The 17,645-nt window shown below is 38.2% G+C and overlaps 1 protein-coding gene across 4 annotated transcripts in view; it reads right to left on the bottom strand.

The window, feature by feature from the left end:
• Positions 1–8,468: 8,468 nt before the first annotated feature.
• Positions 8,469–17,645, bottom strand: part of ano2b (anoctamin 2b) — a 90,574-nt gene continuing 81,397 nt past the window's right edge. For 2 of the 4 annotated variants that reach the window (XM_068219697.2, XM_009299978.5), the window contains exons 25-26: positions 14,589–14,694; positions 8,469–12,227 (exon numbers count right to left, since the gene is read on the bottom strand). In XM_068219697.2, coding sequence (XP_068075798.1) covers positions 11,853–12,227; positions 14,589–14,694 — 481 coding nt within the window. In that variant the 3' untranslated portion in view covers positions 8,469–11,852. 4 annotated transcript variants of the gene reach the window in all.

The raw sequence follows: 17,645 nt of genomic DNA, 5'->3' as shown, positions 1-17,645 counted from the left end.
AGCCACGCCCCTAATACCTTTACATATACTTAGTAACTGATTCCATACACTGCCATTGTAATACGCCCAAATGCATATCTTTGCATTGCAGTTTTATAGAGACATGGGGGTGGGCTCACTTGACTCAGACAACCAATAAGCATCTCAATATGATAATGAAGCTCTCACTTCTATGATGTGACATCTATGAAATAATTAATCCCCTTTAGTAATTGATTCCATAAACTGCCATCATAATAGGCCCAAATGTTTGCATAGCAGTGTCATAAGCCCCTTTCACACATCCACACCCTTCTGGAAAATTACCGGCAATTTTCTGTAAAGGTGTGTATGTGTAAACAGGCCCTTTTTAAAAATACCGGTAATTTCGTTCTGGCTATTTTCCGGAAAGACTAGTTGTAACATTACTGGTAATTTGCCGGAATGCTGTGCTGTGTGAACGCAGAAGGAAGATTGCCGGAAAGAGCGTGTGCACTTCTAGAACGTGCTGACGTGAGACGTCTACTTTAGCCAATCAGAACAGTCAGACGCATTCACGTCCGCGCGGTTTATGAGAATAAAAGCCTTTGAATATTTTTCCAGACACATTTAGCTGCTAGAAATTAGTCAGATAACGTTTATATGTTCATCTCAACGCCAACCGTGTAATTCATTATCGATAAAATGCTTATGATAAGCCGTTGTTTGTTTACCTTCAAGCTTTGCGTGTGCCCATGAAACAGCCCATGAGCGCCAACACACACACATATCATGTACATCTAGACATGCGAAGTGTTTCTCTATATGTTTTCATCGGAGTTGTTGACAATACTGATCCATTCACAGAGTTTGTGATGTAGTCAAATGTTTACAAATACAAGCGCAGCCGTTTAGAGCTCATTTCTGTTTAATGATGTCAGAATTTACCGGTATTTTGGAATGGATGTGTGAATGCTCTTTTCCGGAAATATTCCGTAACGTCCTCGCCTGTGTGAACAGCGCTTTTTTTTAATTTACCGGTAAAGTCGTTCCAGAAATTTTCCATATACTAATCGGTATCACTGTGTGAAAGGGGCTATAGAGACATGGGGGTGGGCTCATTTGACTCAGACAACCAATAAGCATCTCAATATGATAAGGAAGCTCTCAAGCCACGCCCCTGAAACCATTTAACCCACTTTTGTAATTTATTCCACAGACTACCATTATAATAGGCATAAATGTATATATTTGCATTGCTGTGTCATAAGGACATGGAAGTGGGCTTATTTGACTTTAACAACCAATGAGAGTCTCAATAAGATAATGAAGCTCTAAAGCCACACCTTTGAAACCATTTAAACCCCCTTAGTAATTGACTTCATAGACTGCCATTATAATAGGCCCAGATGTATGCATAGCAGTGTCATAAAGACATGGGGGTGGGCTCTTTTGACTCGGACAACCAATTAACATTTCAATATGATAATGAAGCTCTCAAGCCACACCCGTGAAACCATTTAAACACCCTTAGAAATTAATTCCATAGACTGCCATTATTATAGGCCAAGATGCATAACTTTGCATAGCAGTGTCGTAGAGACATGGTGGTGGGCTCATTTTGCACAGGCAACCAATAAACATTTCAATATGATAATGAAGCTCTCAAGCCACACCAATGAAACCATTTAAACTTCCTTATTAACTAATTCCATAGACTGCCATTATAATAGGCCCAAATGCATATCTTTGCATAGTGTTTTCAGAGACAGAGGGGTTGGACTCATTTGACTCAGACATCCAATAAGCATTTCAATATGATAATGAAGCTCTCAAGCCACGCCTCTGAAACAATTTAAACCCCCTTAGTAATTGACTTCATAGACTGCCATTATAATAGGCCCAGATGTATGCACAGCAGTGTCATAAAGACATGAGGGTGGGCTCTTTTGACTCAGACAACCAATTAGCATTTCAATATGATAATGAAGCTCTCAAGCCACGCCCCTGAAACAATTTAAACACTATTAATAATTGATTCCATACTCTGCCATTATAATAAGCCCAAATGCATAGCAGTGTCATACAGACATGGTGGTGGGCTTATTTGACTCACACAACCATTAAGCATCTCAATATGATAATGAAGCTCGCAAGCCACGCCCCTGAAACTATTTAAACACCCTTATTAACTAATTGCATAGACTGCCATTATAAAAGGCCCAAATGTAAATCTTTACATAGCAGTGTCATAGGGGGTGGACCCATTTCGGACCCATTTTGAGCAACCGCCCTATATGACGGTTTGTGTAATGGGTCCCCTCCAATATGCAGATGTTTAATTCAGTATCCACAATCTTTGACGTAAGCATGCGTGTCTTTAACTAGACTGAGAATAATCTGCGGTCGGTATTTCTGACGTAACAAACTCGACCCACGCAGGCAGATGTTATGCGTAAGCTAGATGAAGAAAAAGCCTTGCTGTCGGACACAGAACAAATCCTAATTACCAGGTAAATCTAGCATCGCTGCTGATGTGTGTATGTGTGTGTGTGTGTGTGTGTTTGTGTGATGAAGAAAGGCTTTGGGGGAAGATTATGCATCAATGAGATGCATCCGGCCTGAATCATACGTCAGGTTGGATTGCGGTTGTGCAAGAGGACTATAGTGTGCTCTGAGGACACTTTGAAAGGCTTTGACACAAGTTCTGATGTTTCAATCTTCATTTTACCAGAGTTACTGTCATGCCTTTTTAAATATTGTATCAGCTTTGACTGCAGATTTAAAGATAGGTGCACTTTGAAAGAATGTAATCGGATATATGTAAAGTTCAGTTGCCAGTGAATGTTGGTCTTAAAGGGGACCTATAATGCCCCTTCTTACAAGATGTCAATATATCCCTAGAGTTGTTAGGTTTTTGCTCAAAATACCACACAGATAATGTGTTATAACTGCCCCTTTTAGGCTTTGATCCAAATCGTGGCGTTTTGGTGACTGTCGCCTTAACCCTTCAAGGGTTGAAGACGGCGTATACACATTTTGAAGTGTCATCTCCTCAAACCGCTGAAAACAACTTAAATTAAACTTTCAGTTTTGATCGTATGCAAGGTATTGTAATATCAAAGCCTCGTGGGCGTGGTAGCATTAACCCTTAAGAGCTCAGATTGAGAAACTAGACAGTGTTGGTTTTATATTGATTACTTTATCAAACAGTATTTGTTTTCAACAAGCACTCGCTGCATTTAAAAGTAGACACTTCAAGCTGACACATGCACTATTGACTAAACTAAATTGTCCATAGTGTATTAGTGTGAATGGTGTGAATGTGATAGTGTGTATGGGTGTTTTCCAGTACAGGGTTGTGGCCGGAAGGGCATCCGCTGCATAAAACATATGCTGGAATAGTTGGCGGTTCATTCCGCTGTGGCAACCTCTGATAAATAATTGACTAAGCTGAAGGAAAACGAATGAATGAATAGGGGTGTCACGATTTCGATTTTTAATCGAAATCGATCAAAATTTATGCTCAGTTTCGATTATCGAATCAAAAAATAGAATCGTTGATGCTGCCACGCCCCCATGTCACGTCAGCTTGGCTTGCCAAGCGGGAAAAAAACAGGCTTGTTGAAGTGCTTGTTAAACTGCAGAAGCAGGAGACCCGTCGACAGAACTTAAACCCTCTCCTCTTTCAATGAAGTCGCCGGTGTGGAAGCATTTTGGATTTCCAGAGAGTTATGTTGACAACGTTCGTGTTGTCGACAAAAAAAGCACAGTTTTGCAAGCTCTGCTATGTACGTATTACGTACGGTTCGTCCGATAGACAACACCTGCATCGCGATCCTCTGCCCGCCCCCGTTGCAAATCCGCTCGCGAAAAGTACACACTCAGGCCCTGTTTACACTGTCTTTGTTTTTAAATGGCATTTTAGAACAACAACATTTTGACATCCACAGTGGCCTGTAGCATTATGAGCAGCCCTCCTTCCTCTCTACCTCTGAAAATGCACATCACGTGACCACACACACACAGCCATGCGCTCGAGACAGCAGGTCCAGGCAGTCAGAGGACTGCTTCAATCTTTCACTCACTTGTACTTAGTCATTTTAGCGAACACCTCAGATACTGTTGGCTGGTTTCTGTTGGTTGTGCGTCTTTTTTACCGACGCCATTATAACGACACAGATCACTGCCTATTCACGAGTTCCGCAGAAAAGTGATTGACAGGTGGTAATTATGTGTGTATCTTGCCTTTATTTATTTACTGTATGATTTGTTCATGGGTAAAACAAAGACCATGCAGGTCAGGTAGTTTAAACGGAAGGCTACAAATAATTAATTGGTCATTAATTAATTATTCATAATCGAAAATCGAATCGAATCGTGCCTTTAGAATCGAAAATGTAATCGAATCGAGGATTTGGAGGATCGTGACACCCTTATGAATGAATGAACAACACTAACACATACACCAAAAAAAATCGTACATACTTTCTCAGCCAGGCCTTTGTCCTATATCCTAAGAATCAATTGAAAGCTTATTTATTCAGCTTTCTTTTTATGTACACATCTCAATTAGCAAAAAAAAACCAAAACAAACAAACAAAAAAAAATGACACGTATGGTTTTGTGGTCATGGGTCACACTTCCAATAGATGCAACCTTTGTTTCATTGCGCCAAAATAGCCGGAAGCACTGGACACAGAAAAGCATCCGTTATAAATCCATTTATCCTCCATGTCAGTAGTGTTAGGAGTTTGTTAGAACTGGAACAAGGCATCAGTTTACTGCTGGGGATTTCCCTTGTCACGTTACACCACATCTTGGCAGTTTAAGGCTATGTTCACACTGCAGGCAAATGCGGCTCAAATCTGATTCTCTTTTGGTGTGGTTTGCCCATGTGTAACTCAGATCTGTTTATTTGTTATTGCCATGACAGTAAAAACAGCACAAACCGCATACAATCTGATATTTTCAATTCGGATTTCTGCCACTTTCACATGTGGTATTAAATCCGATACAGATCTGGGATTTTATTTATAAAACTTGTGTTGTGAACGTGCGCTGAACGTGCGTGAACGTGCATTAAGGATTATAACTCGTATGATTATTTAAAGTGGTTAATTTTAGTTAAATATGTTTACTCAGAGTTTACTTACAGCACATTCTCCTATCAAGTGTGTATATTGACCTTATTCTCCGCAGACGAGTGGGCGCTGCCATTTGAATCTTTTTGGCACGAGACTTCCGGTCTCATTCACTTCCATTCATTTTTAGACATTAAAAACTGCTCGTTTCGCTGTTTGATGTTGCAAACTGATATTTCCTTGTTATATTATTCTACTTGGTCTGTATAGTCATGCAAACATTTGTTTGTAGAGCAAGTAGTTTGACCGTTTTTTGCCGTTTATTATTCCTTGTCATTTCTCCCATAGGCGACTGAAACGGAAGTTCTAAGACAATCGCTGAAACATGCACACTTCCGCATTTTAGAATAAGGTCAATACAGTAGATCCTACACGTTTTGTGCGTACACCAGGTATATAAATGAGACCCTTGATGTTTTGCAATGCTAATACATGTGTGAACGGTTATGCTGGATTGCATGCAAGATTAAGCTCATAATTTGGTGTAAACAACATAAAGGCATGGATGCATCTTTCCTTGTATCTAAATTTCAGGCTGCTAGTGGTTTAATGGTGCGAGACGAATTGTTTTGGCACATTTTGGACCATTTAGTAGCAACTGAGCATTTAAAAACCACAGTCTACCTGAGCATTGAGCTATTATGACCACATCTTTTGTAGGACAACACATCTCAGAGCTCAGATCATCTCAAACTGCTTTCTTAAATATTGCAGGGAGTTTAAAGCGCTCATTTCGAGCAATTTTGGGATTTATTGAAAGCAAGAATTACATCATGGAAGTACAGATGATTAATCTGCAACAACTGTGTGGCGCTGTCATGTCAAAATGGAGCAATATCTCTGATAAATGTTTCTAGTTATGTTAAATCTATGCCATAAAGGATTAAAGCAGTTCCAAAGGCAAAAGAGGGTTCACCTTTGTACTAGCAAATTGTAAATAATAGTGTAAAGAAAGATTTACGGTGATTAATCACATACAAAATAAACTTATTTATATATTATGTATGGATAATACACACTTATACATTAAAACAAAATAGATATTTAAATTTGTCCATATCCTATATTTAAATAAACATTCTCAAACATATATATATATATATATATATATATATATATATATATATATATATATATATATATATATATATATATATATATATATATATATATATATATATATATATATATGCATGTGTGTATTAATATATACATATTAAATATGCACAGTACACACACATTTTGGATGTGATTAATTGTGACGAATCTTTGCACTTACTGTAATAGCACTAAATAAAGTGACTGTATAGGTTTACGTCATGCACTTTCACTTAAGTTGCATCAGTAACCTACTAAAAACTACTAATTGGATAAAAGTAATACTTTGCAAGATTGCATAATATTTAGTTTTTCCTTAAAGCTGCACATAATATCCAACCCAGGCTCATTGCGGATACAAACCCTACATTTGTGGGGACATTGAAATATATAACCGGAGGTACGTCTGCTCGCAGTTTTTGTTCTTGCAAATCCGCCAGAAGCCGATGTGATCTCAAATTTCTCTCACACGTCTTCTTCTCACGTAAATCCACTAGAGGGCGCATTATACACTTTAGTCGACCAGGTGTGCGTTTTTGAAAACATTCGTTAGCCAACTAAGGTTGCAAGTTCCTTTGTTACAAGCATAGTTTGTTGATTTGGCGTTTCCCATATCCATCGTTCCAACGAACATTCGCAAACTGCTAGATAGAGTACTGATAGAGTAACTACGGGTTTTGGGAAACACTAATCACTACATCGTTCTTTTACCAAACGATGCATCGTACTATGATAGTTCAGCCGCGGGTTGCGTCGTTGTTTGGGAAACGCACCCTAGGTCAGCTTGATGTTGATCGACTGTCTGATCAACTGACCTACCCACCCTCTTCCCTAAACCTAATCGATAGTGTTTTCAAGAGCAATCTACACTCTCGGAAATAAAGGTACGCGAGCTGTCACTGGGGTGGTATCATTTTAAATGGTGTACATTTGTACTTAAAGGGTCCATATTGGTACCTCAAAAGTATATATTAGCACCTGAAAATTTTAAGAGGAACACTTTTGTACTTTTCAAGTACTAATATGTAACTTTGAGGTATTAAAATGGACCTTTAAAGTAAAAATTTGTACCTTTTGAAAAGGTACCATCACAGTGACAGCTCGCGTACCTTTATTTCTGAGAGTGTAGATAAAGAAAAGCTTTCATGGCTGCGTGATTTCACCAAGTTTTCAGCCTTTTATTTATTTTATTAATTTTTAATTTTACCTGCTTTCTGAAACCGTTTTTTAGCAGACTCAAACCCCATCGTCTCGGTTAACTCTGCTCTGCGTCCTAAATCTAATGACGTATGCAGCGAGATACTTGGCAAACTTGCCAAACATTTTAAAGACGAAATGCAGCCAGATTTACCTCTGGGTACATATTTCGTGCTCTCCAGAAATGTAGACAGAGTTACGTATTCACAATTAGCCTGTGTTGCAATTATCAGTTGTCATTATTGTCAAATTAGCTTGTGCAACTTTAAATGACATCTACATACTGTCAATTAAAAGGGAAAGTTCACCCAAAAATGAAAATCTATTCACCATTTACTCACTTGTTGAGAACCTGTTTGAGTTTCTTTATTCTTTTAAACATAAAAAAAGAAATTTTGAAGTAATCTGAAAACATGTAACCATTGACTTCCAATGTAGGAAAAGCAAATACTATAGAAGTCAATGGTTACAGGTTTTCGGCTTTCTTTGAGAGATCTGCTTTTATGTTCAAAAATATAAAGCAACTTAAAAACACGTCTGCACAAGTGAAAAGTGTGGGACTGAATTTTACATTGTGGGTGAACTATCCCTTTAAATCGCATCAGTAGTGTCCAAATGGGTTAACGTGCCTTAAACAGATGACCAATATATAGGACAAGCTGTTAAAATGCATGCCAGCAATCTAATGCACTTGAGCTGCTTAACTTTTGCCCACATTTACGCTTTTTAATCTTGTGTGTAATGCAAATATTTACGTGTACATTGAGCCTGGCTGTATAATGAAACTATGAAGCCCATAGGGTTGACTTCATCGTATCTGTCAAGACTTTAATCCTCTTGTAAAGTTCAGACCCCCGGGGATAAATCAAATATGGCTCTGGGGAGGGGGTGCACAACACAAAAGCATTTCACTCCAGTAAGAACAGAAAAGGGCTGGCTTTGTTAAGCATGTGTGCCAATCATCAGAGTATTAGAGTCGAACAAAACAACCTGGATATCAGAACGCTAGTGAACTGACCCCGCGGGACTCGATGCCTACAGGGACAAGAAAGAAAATCCACTTGCGCATAATTGGGATTAAATATTTATTCTTCTTGCATGAGATATTAAGTCCTATGAGGCATAGTGAATGAGGACTTGATGGCCAGATGTTGGCACACAACATCCATCCTTTGCTTCCTCCCTGGATGACAGTAACCTTCCCACACCGGCAGAACTCATGGGAGGATTATCATTGACATGGCACAAAAAAAGACCAGCTGCTCCATGACCATAAATACAGCCAATGCTGTGTGTGTGTGATCCCAATCTACAGCCCAGGAGGAGGCATAGCTTAAATATAAGGATTGACAAACGCAAGTTTAATTACATTGCCTTGAAGTCGCCATGAAATCAGAATTTTCTACCTGAGAAAAGTCTTGTCATTGATCCCAGTTGTAAGAGCAACAAATAATAACTTGACCTCTAGTTGATCATTTGGAAAAGTGGCAGAAGGTAGATTGAACTGCATCCCACTCATCACAAATACAGCAGAAGACCTGTTGGAACTCGCTTGGACTCAAGATTTTCATAGAAATCAGTCAAGTTTGGTAGAGGAAAAATCATGGTTTGGGGTTACATTCAGTATGGGGGTGTGCAATAGATCTGCAAAACAGATGGCAACATCAACAGCCTGGGGGATCAAGACATTTGTGCTGCCCATTACATAACAAACCACAGAAGATGGCAAATTCTCCAGCAGGATAGCGCTTCTTCTCATACTTCAGCCTCCTGATCAAAGCTCCTGAAAGCAAAGAAGGTCAAGGTGCTCCAGGATTGGCCACCCCAGTCACCAGATATGAAAATTATTGAGCATGTCTAGGGTAAAATGAAGGAGGAGGCTTTGAAGATGAATCCAAAAGATCTTGATGAACTCTGGGAGTCCTGCAGGAACACTTTCTTTGCCATTCCAGATGACTTTATTTAATTTATTAGAGCCATTGCAGAGATGTACAGTATGGATGCAGTCCTCCAAGCTCATGGGAGTCATACACAATAGTGATTCAAGTCATTCTACAATATTGAAAATCAAGACATGATCATATTTTATTTTGGTAAAATAAGCGTAATCTAGAGGCTTTTGCCTTTCATAGAAGCCACTTCTGATACCAAATAATCAACTAGAATTCAAGTTATTATTTGTTGTTCCCAAAACTTGGATAGGAGACAAGACTTCTGTCAGGTAGTGTATATATAAATTAGTTCTTGTTATACACTACAAAAAATGCTTTACTTAGATTTTTGGTCTTGTTTCTTGTCCAAATATCTAACAATTCCAACATAATCTCACGGCAATTCGTAACTTTTTCATTTAGTGACTAATTTGTACGAATTCATATGATCTAATTTGCACATTTTAGTACGATTTGCTCATCCCCCAATGACGGTTGGGTTTAGGGGTGGGGTTGGGTGCCACGCCTCTTTTTTAAAATCGTACAATTTCTTGCGACTGAACTCTTACGAATTCGTACGAATTAGCCACTAAACTGCCAAAACAAAAATAATAATTCTCGTGAGATCATGCTGAACAATTCTTAAATCAAGAAGCATTTTCTAGACGATCAAAACATATTATGTTTTAGGAAATGCCAAAATAAAGTTATTTTATTTTCTAAAAATATTATTGTTTTTAATTCTAACACAAGATTACTTTGCTTACCCCATTGGCAGATTAAAATTTGGCATATTGTTTCTTAAAACAAGACTATAAGCTTTTCATCTCCTGATTTAACCTCTTAGGGCCCGAGTGTCTACTTATGTGGACAGCATATTTTAGCTCTTAAGTGGCTATTTAAAATGCTTCATAATAATAATAATCTCTTAAATTTATATAGCGCTTTTCTAGACACTCAAAGCGCTTTACACAAGTGGGGGGAATCTCCTCATCCACCACCAGTGTGCAGCATCCACCTGGATGACGCGACGGCAGCCATTTTGTGCCAGACCGCACAACACACACCAGCTGATTGGTGGAGAGAAGACAGAGTGATGAAGCCAATTATGATATTGCGAGGGTTAGGAGGCCATGATGGACAGAGGCCAGTGGGCAGATTTGGCCAGGATGCTGGGGTTGAACCCCTACTCGTTTTCGAAGGACATCCTGGGATTTTTAACGACCACAGAGAACTTTGAATGTTTTATATTTGGTTACAGACATACAGTGTCATCCTGCAACTGTTTTGCAGAATATGAAATGTCCCAAACAATATTTTTAACTCTTCAAAATGGGGAAAAAATGTTGTTTTTACTCTCTAATTGTCAAAAAAAAAAATCATCTTAAATTTGCATAAACCTTTTTTGAGAATAAGTGTTTTATGTAAATTGGGACCACGAGTTTACATATGGACATCATTTTTCTCTAAAAGTACATCATATCAAAAGATGATACTTAGCTTTTTATTCTAATTAGGTTCTAATAAGTCCAAGTGGCAAAAGAGAAATAAAAAATTAACGTAAAAACACACCTTGGGCCTTAAAAGGTTATGAATCGTTCGATTTTTGGACTAGAAACAAGACAAAATCTAAGTAAGAAAAGCCTTTTTTGCAGTGTAAATAATGTCTCTGTGCACAAACTTTAATTAAATACCATAATCTTCCCTGCTACTCGAAAAGACTTTTCTTTACTTCCTGGTCCCATGGAATTCCTTTAGGGTGGTGCTATCAGGCTGTTGGGGTGGGCGTATGAGGGCATCTCATTTCTTCCTTCATTTTATTAAACATGTCCATCTATCAACAATCCAATCTACTCCGAAATGCGATTGGAAAAAGCATGATTGATGATGGAAAACAAAGTCAAGCATCGTTCTCTCATTTCAGGACCAAATCCAAGTCACGATAGCAGAAAAAAACACAATCTTTACCTCGATTTCATGGCGACTTGAATGTATTACATTACGAAAGGGCTGCATGGTTTTGAGAGAGAGAGTTTGACAGAATACGTCCAAGATTGAAATTGTCATCGTTGCACCTTAACCTACTACCAAAGTCTTGCTTAATCCAAGAGCGGTCATTAATGAACGAGTACAGCCTACAGTGCCGCTGTTACCTGAGAAAACGATTATTATTATTATTATTTGCCGTTAATATGCTACATCTTGTGGACAATGTGCAGTTTGGACAGCATGTAACAGATTCTGCAAGACGTCACCAATATGTGCGCAGCACTCTTTTGATTCGATAAACATCCTGCGTTCATCGCGTGTTTTGCAATGCATATGGAATGATTGCGTCCCCCTATTGCGAAAGCTCGAGACGTGGCTGAAACATCCGAGACAGACTTTCGAAATGTACAGTCCAGTGCTCCGGTGTGGAAAAAAAACAAACAAAAATGAAAGAGGAGAACAAACGCGGGCACCTGATTCCCAAAACTCAAGCCTCACGCTTTAGCAAATCCTCCAAGACTTGTCCAGCGTCCAGTCACACCGCCGTGTGCTGGGTGACGTCCCTGCGGGGAGACATAGACATCTGCCGGGTGAACTGACTGAAGCTGGCAGCTCGTGCTCGGGTTCGAGGAGCTGTAGAGGCAGGGGATGAGGACGGAGGGAGAAAGCCAGGCTGGCTTTGCTGGAGAGGCAGCGAGGTTTTATCCGAAACCTGCTGCTGGTGCTCTTCCTGCTGCTTGTTGGTCAGATCTTTGGAGAACAGGCTCTGGATCAGCTGCAGCTTCTCCTTTTCTTCGTTCAGGAAGACGTCCACTAGAAGAGTCTTGTCCTTCTTTAACTGCTCACTGATGTTTTTGGGCATGTCCGGGATCAGCCAGGCCACCAGCATGCTCATGATTATCACCAGGTTCTGGAGGAAGTGGAGATCATCAGTGGGTTAAACCCAGGTTTTATTCATGCATGCACGTTACAGCCCCCTGTATGTTTTCCCCCAATTTCAAGTTTTTCTTTATTCACATTTATAATCATGATAGTTTTAATAACTCATTTCTAATAACTAATTTATTTTATCTTTGTCATGTTGGCAGTACATAATATTTGAGTAGATATTCTTCAGGATACTAGTTAGCTTAAAGTGACATTTAAAGGCTTAACTAGATTAATTAGGGTAAAGTTAGAGTAATTAGACAAGTCATTGTATATCGATGGTTTGTTCTGTATGCAATCAAAAATAATTCTTTAAGGGGGCTAATAATATTGACCTCAAAATGGGATAAAAAAAAATCAAAAGCTGCTTTTATTCCAGCTGAAATCAAACAAATGAGACTTTCTCCAGAAGAAAAAATATTATAGGAAATACTGTGAAAATTTCCTTGCTCTGAAAAACATCATTTAGGAAATATTTGAAAGTGAAACAAAAATTCGCAGGAGGGCAAATAATTCTGGCTTCAACTGCATGTGTGTGTATTTATGGATGGAGTGCAGGAGGAAGAATATGGCTTTCTGTTTAATAGATGGAGGATCTTTTATATGTCAGATTGTGTCTATACTAGTGCTGTCAATCGATTTAAAAAAAACAACAACTAATTAATTTGTTTTTTTTTGCAATTAATCGTGATTAATCACATTTAAAAGATTAAAACTTGTAATTTTGGCTATTCAAATGTAAAATTAACGGAAACGCAGGACAAAAAAGTATTTGAATTCAAAATAAAATTGTTTATTAGAATTTTTGTTTAGGATAACACTCTGATTAAGAGTCTATCATGTAAGCAGCGATTTTTGGAAGCCGAAAGTTAGAAATGAAACAAACGAAATTTGTTGAAACTCTCGAGGAAACGCTGGATAGTCTGGTGATGTGACATTAATTGTATTATACTGAAACTTGCCTTCAAAAAGTGCTTCATAAATTTCTCAAGTTTTCATCTCTGGGAAACATCCACACACACACACACACACTCATACACTATGGACAATTTAGCCTACTCAATTCACCTGTACCGCATGTCTTTGGACTGTGGAGGAAACCGGAGCACCTGGAGGAAACCCACGCAAACACGGGGAGAACATGCAAGCTCCACACAGAAATGGCAAATGACCCAGCCGAGGCTCGAACCAGCGACCTTCTTGCTAAGTAACTAATTACTTGAGTAATTTTTTTATAAGGTACTTATTTACTTTTACTCGAGTAACTTTTAAGATTGTTACTTTTACTTTTACTTGACTAAAAATTTCCACAAGTGCTTGTACTCTCAAAGCATTTCTAAACATAATCGTTTTAATAACTCATTTCTAATAACTGATTTATTTTATCTTTGCCATGATGACAGTAAATAATATTTGACTAGATATTTTTCAAGACACTTCTATACAGCTTAAAGTGACATTTAGAAGCTTAACTGGGTTAATTACTGTAGGTTAACTAGGCAGGTTAGGGTCATTAGTCAAGTCATTGTATAGCGATGGTTAATTCAGACTATCAAAAAATATATAGCTTAAGGGCTAATAATGTTGACATTAAATGGTGTTTGAAAAATTAAAAACTGCTTTTATTCCAGCTGAAATAAAACAAATAAGACTTTCTCCAGAAGAGAAAATATTATCAGACATACTGTGAAAATTTACTTACTCTGTTCAACATCATTTGGGAAATATTTTAAAAAAGAAAAAAAAACCTTATATATATAATGCATTCATTGGATCAAAAATGAACAATTAAAATACAGTAAAAATGTTAAAATATTCACTTTAAACACCTACTCAATTGTTTCTAAAAATGCCATTGACTGAACTTAAACCTTAAAAACTAAAATAAATGTTAAGATTTTATTTTACTCAATTTAAAGCATCCTGCCCTTATGAAACCATTAATTTATTTAAAAAAAATAATAAAAAATTGTTTACATTTTAGGTAGCCGTGATCACTGTGAAATGTCACTTTATGAGTCTGGAACGCCACTGAGGTTAAACGACATTTAGTTTTGGGGCAAACTATTCCTTTAACTGTTTGGTTTACGGTATAATTGCATGTCAATAGAAATAGTTTCACCCACATCTGCTGACAGCAGGACATTTCTAGTGAGTTCCAGCAATTATTCTGACCAACATATAGAGTCTTAATCTTCACGTGCAACGTTTATACACGGCTGAATGGCTGACGATGCTGTGGCTTTTTCATTTGTTTGGCTTTTACATTTACACTCCTCTAATCACAGACTATTAACAGGGTTTTCTGCGATTGATTACGAATGTTTCGGGAAAAATGTCATACCTGGAATAAAATGACGAAACCTAACCGAGCCGCTAGCACGGACCAGTACTGTTTGGAGAACTGGTAAGGCTCATTCGACCATGGAGGCTCTCTGTAGTCCTTGTACCTAAAATATACAAAATGAAAAAGTCATTAAGGGCTCATTCAGTTCTTGCAAGTATCCGTTAGCTAGTGCAATAAAGACGAGAAAATGTGAAACACATGCTCCACACATGCTTCTAGGAGGACAAAACAACACAACAACATTAATAATCATGATGAGGATGTTTAAGTGCAGAAAAAAACGGATCTGGAATTTTGCTGTGCCACTTAACTATTTGTCCAAGTGGATTTCATCCTGCTTTAGAGCTAATGAGAGTTTTTGATAGCTTATAAACAGAGCTTTATATTAGCTTTAAGCCACGCTAACATTAAGCTTATCAGCCACTTTTACTAGTTTCAATCCAAAGTTATTAAACGGTCGGCATCATAATTGGCCACATTTTTTTTTATTGTTTGGAAATTCATATTTTCATTTCCCTTCGGCTTGGTACCTTATTTATTATGGGTCACCACAGTGGAATGAACCGCCAACTCATTCATTTTCTTCTCGGCTGAGTTCCTTTAATAATCTGGGGTCGCCACAGCGGAATGAACCGCCAACTTATCCAGCAAGTTTTTTACACAGCGTATGCCCTTCCAGCCGCAACCCATCTCTGGCTAATGAACCGCCAACTATTCCGGCATATGTTTTATGCTATGGATGCTCTTCCAGCCACAATCCAGTACTGGCAAACACCCATACAGTATATTCTCACATTCACACACACACACTCATGGTTAATCATGTTTACCCAATTCACCTATAGCGCATGTGTTTGGACTGTGGAAGGAAACCGGAGCACCCGAGGAAACTCCCGCCAACATGTGGAGAACATGCAAACTCCACACAGAAATGCCAACTGGCTTAGCCAGGACTTGAACCAGCGACCTTCTTGCTGTGAGGCGACATCGCTAATCGTGTATCATGTATATTAATATAGTAGCAGTCTCATATTCTGCATATCTCCTCAGGATCAGACCTAATTCATTAGAGCAGGCTGTTCCCAAACATTTAGATTTCCTCAAACTGAATTATGAAAAGTAAACTCAAGTCTGTGATATGGCACATTTCATGGCCATATACAGTAATCTAGGTGGAATGTGTTAGGCTGGTTTTGATTTCCTCAGACAGTCGGCTATCTTCATCTAAAAAACACGCTCCCAGGGGTGAAGTCCTTGTTTGGTTATACTAGTCCCGAAAGGGCAAATATGGTGCAGTTAAAAAAAACACAAGCTTGATTTGTTTCCTCTACCCTATTTTAGTCCTCCGACAAGCTCGCTCTCCATCTATCTGTCCTCTTAACAGACAGGCCGAGAGGTCAAAGGAAGCCAGACATCAGAGTCCACCAACAAACCAGCGTAATCTCGGCCTCGACAGAAGAAGCAGACGGGTTGTGATAAAAGCACTTTTCCTGACATGCTTCTGATCTGTGTTGTGAAGGCCGACTGTGATAGCAGAAGCAGCGGCGAGATCCCACACTTCAGGGTGATTGAGTCCCGCTTAGAGGTTTCGCTCTCTGTCTGTGCTCTGCTTGATTGCATGTGCCGAACTGAATGCTTTCAAGCTTTCAAAGTTAAAGGAGACCCTTAATTAAATTGAAATCTTAAAGTTAATTCATCCCTAATTTACTCAATCTCAAGGTGCATATGTCTTTGTTTCTGTTAGATGGAGTTATGTGGTCATACTTTACAAGAATGTTCCATTAGTTTATGTATTTACTAACATGAACTAATAATGAACTATAGTTGCAGAGCATTTATTAATCATAGTTTTGTATATAGTAGTGTATTAATAACATCCACATTTATGCTTTTTTAACACTACACTTCAGAATAAAAGTATTTGATTAATGCACTGGAGATGTATACTGTACATCACATTTACGATGGAGAGATATATAATGGATGGATAGACGGATGGATGGATAGACGGACGGACAGACAGACAGACAGACAGACTGACAGACAGACAGACAGACAGAGAGATAGATAGATAAATAGATAGATAGATAGATAGATAGATAGATAGATAGATAGATAGATAGATAGATAGATAGATAGATAGATAGATAGATAGATAGATAGATAGATAGATAGATGGAACTATGGACGGATGGATGGAACTATAGATGGATGGATGGATAGATAAGTGGATGGATGGATGGATGGATGGATAGATAAGTGGATGGATGGATGGATGGATGGATAGATAAGTGGATGGATGGATGGATGGATAGATAAGTGGATGGATGGATGGATGAATGAATGAATGGACGGATGGATGGATGGATAGACAAATAGACAGACAGACAGACAGACAGACAGACAGACAGACAGATAGATAGATAGATAGATAGATAGATAGATAGATAGATAGATAGATAGATAGATAGATAGATAGATAGATAGATAGATAGATAGATAGATAGATAGATAGATAGATAGATAGATAGATAGATTATTACTTGACTTGAATAACACTGAATTATCTTACTTTTGACATTAATGAAAGGAAATCCAGCCTAAATATTTAAGTTTTAAAACATTATTTTATTTTAAGCCAATCTGTCCATTTCTAAATATTTTGAGGAAGTTTGTCAGGGATAACAACCTTGACTCTTGTTTATTTATAAACTAATAGCTTATTGTAAAGTGTTACCAGATATCTCATAAAGAAAGAAAGGTGCGTGAGTGTTGCAGAGCGACAGATGATTTCCCCAGAAGTCTATTCATTGTATCTGTGGAAGTGCAGTATATTTCCAAAGAATCAGATGTGCAAGTTTGTTAAATATGCAGGATAATTTGTGCTTTTAGAAGCTAATAGACAAGCTTTTCCCTTCCAGATAACATTTAGTTAGTTATTTGTATTCCTATTAATGGACTGAAGACAGTACAAGCACATGTAGGTGCTGTCCAAGAGGGATCAGTATGCTCCAAGCTCTGGCACATGCTTATTTAACACGATTAAAGAGGTGC

This window comes from Danio rerio, chromosome 4 (genome assembly GCF_049306965.1).
Source record: "Danio rerio strain Tuebingen ecotype United States chromosome 4, GRCz12tu, whole genome shotgun sequence".
NCBI lineage: Eukaryota > Metazoa > Chordata > Actinopteri > Cypriniformes > Danionidae > Danio > Danio rerio.
Note: the sequence above shows the minus strand (reverse complement) of the source record. Positions and strands in the feature narration are given on the sequence as shown.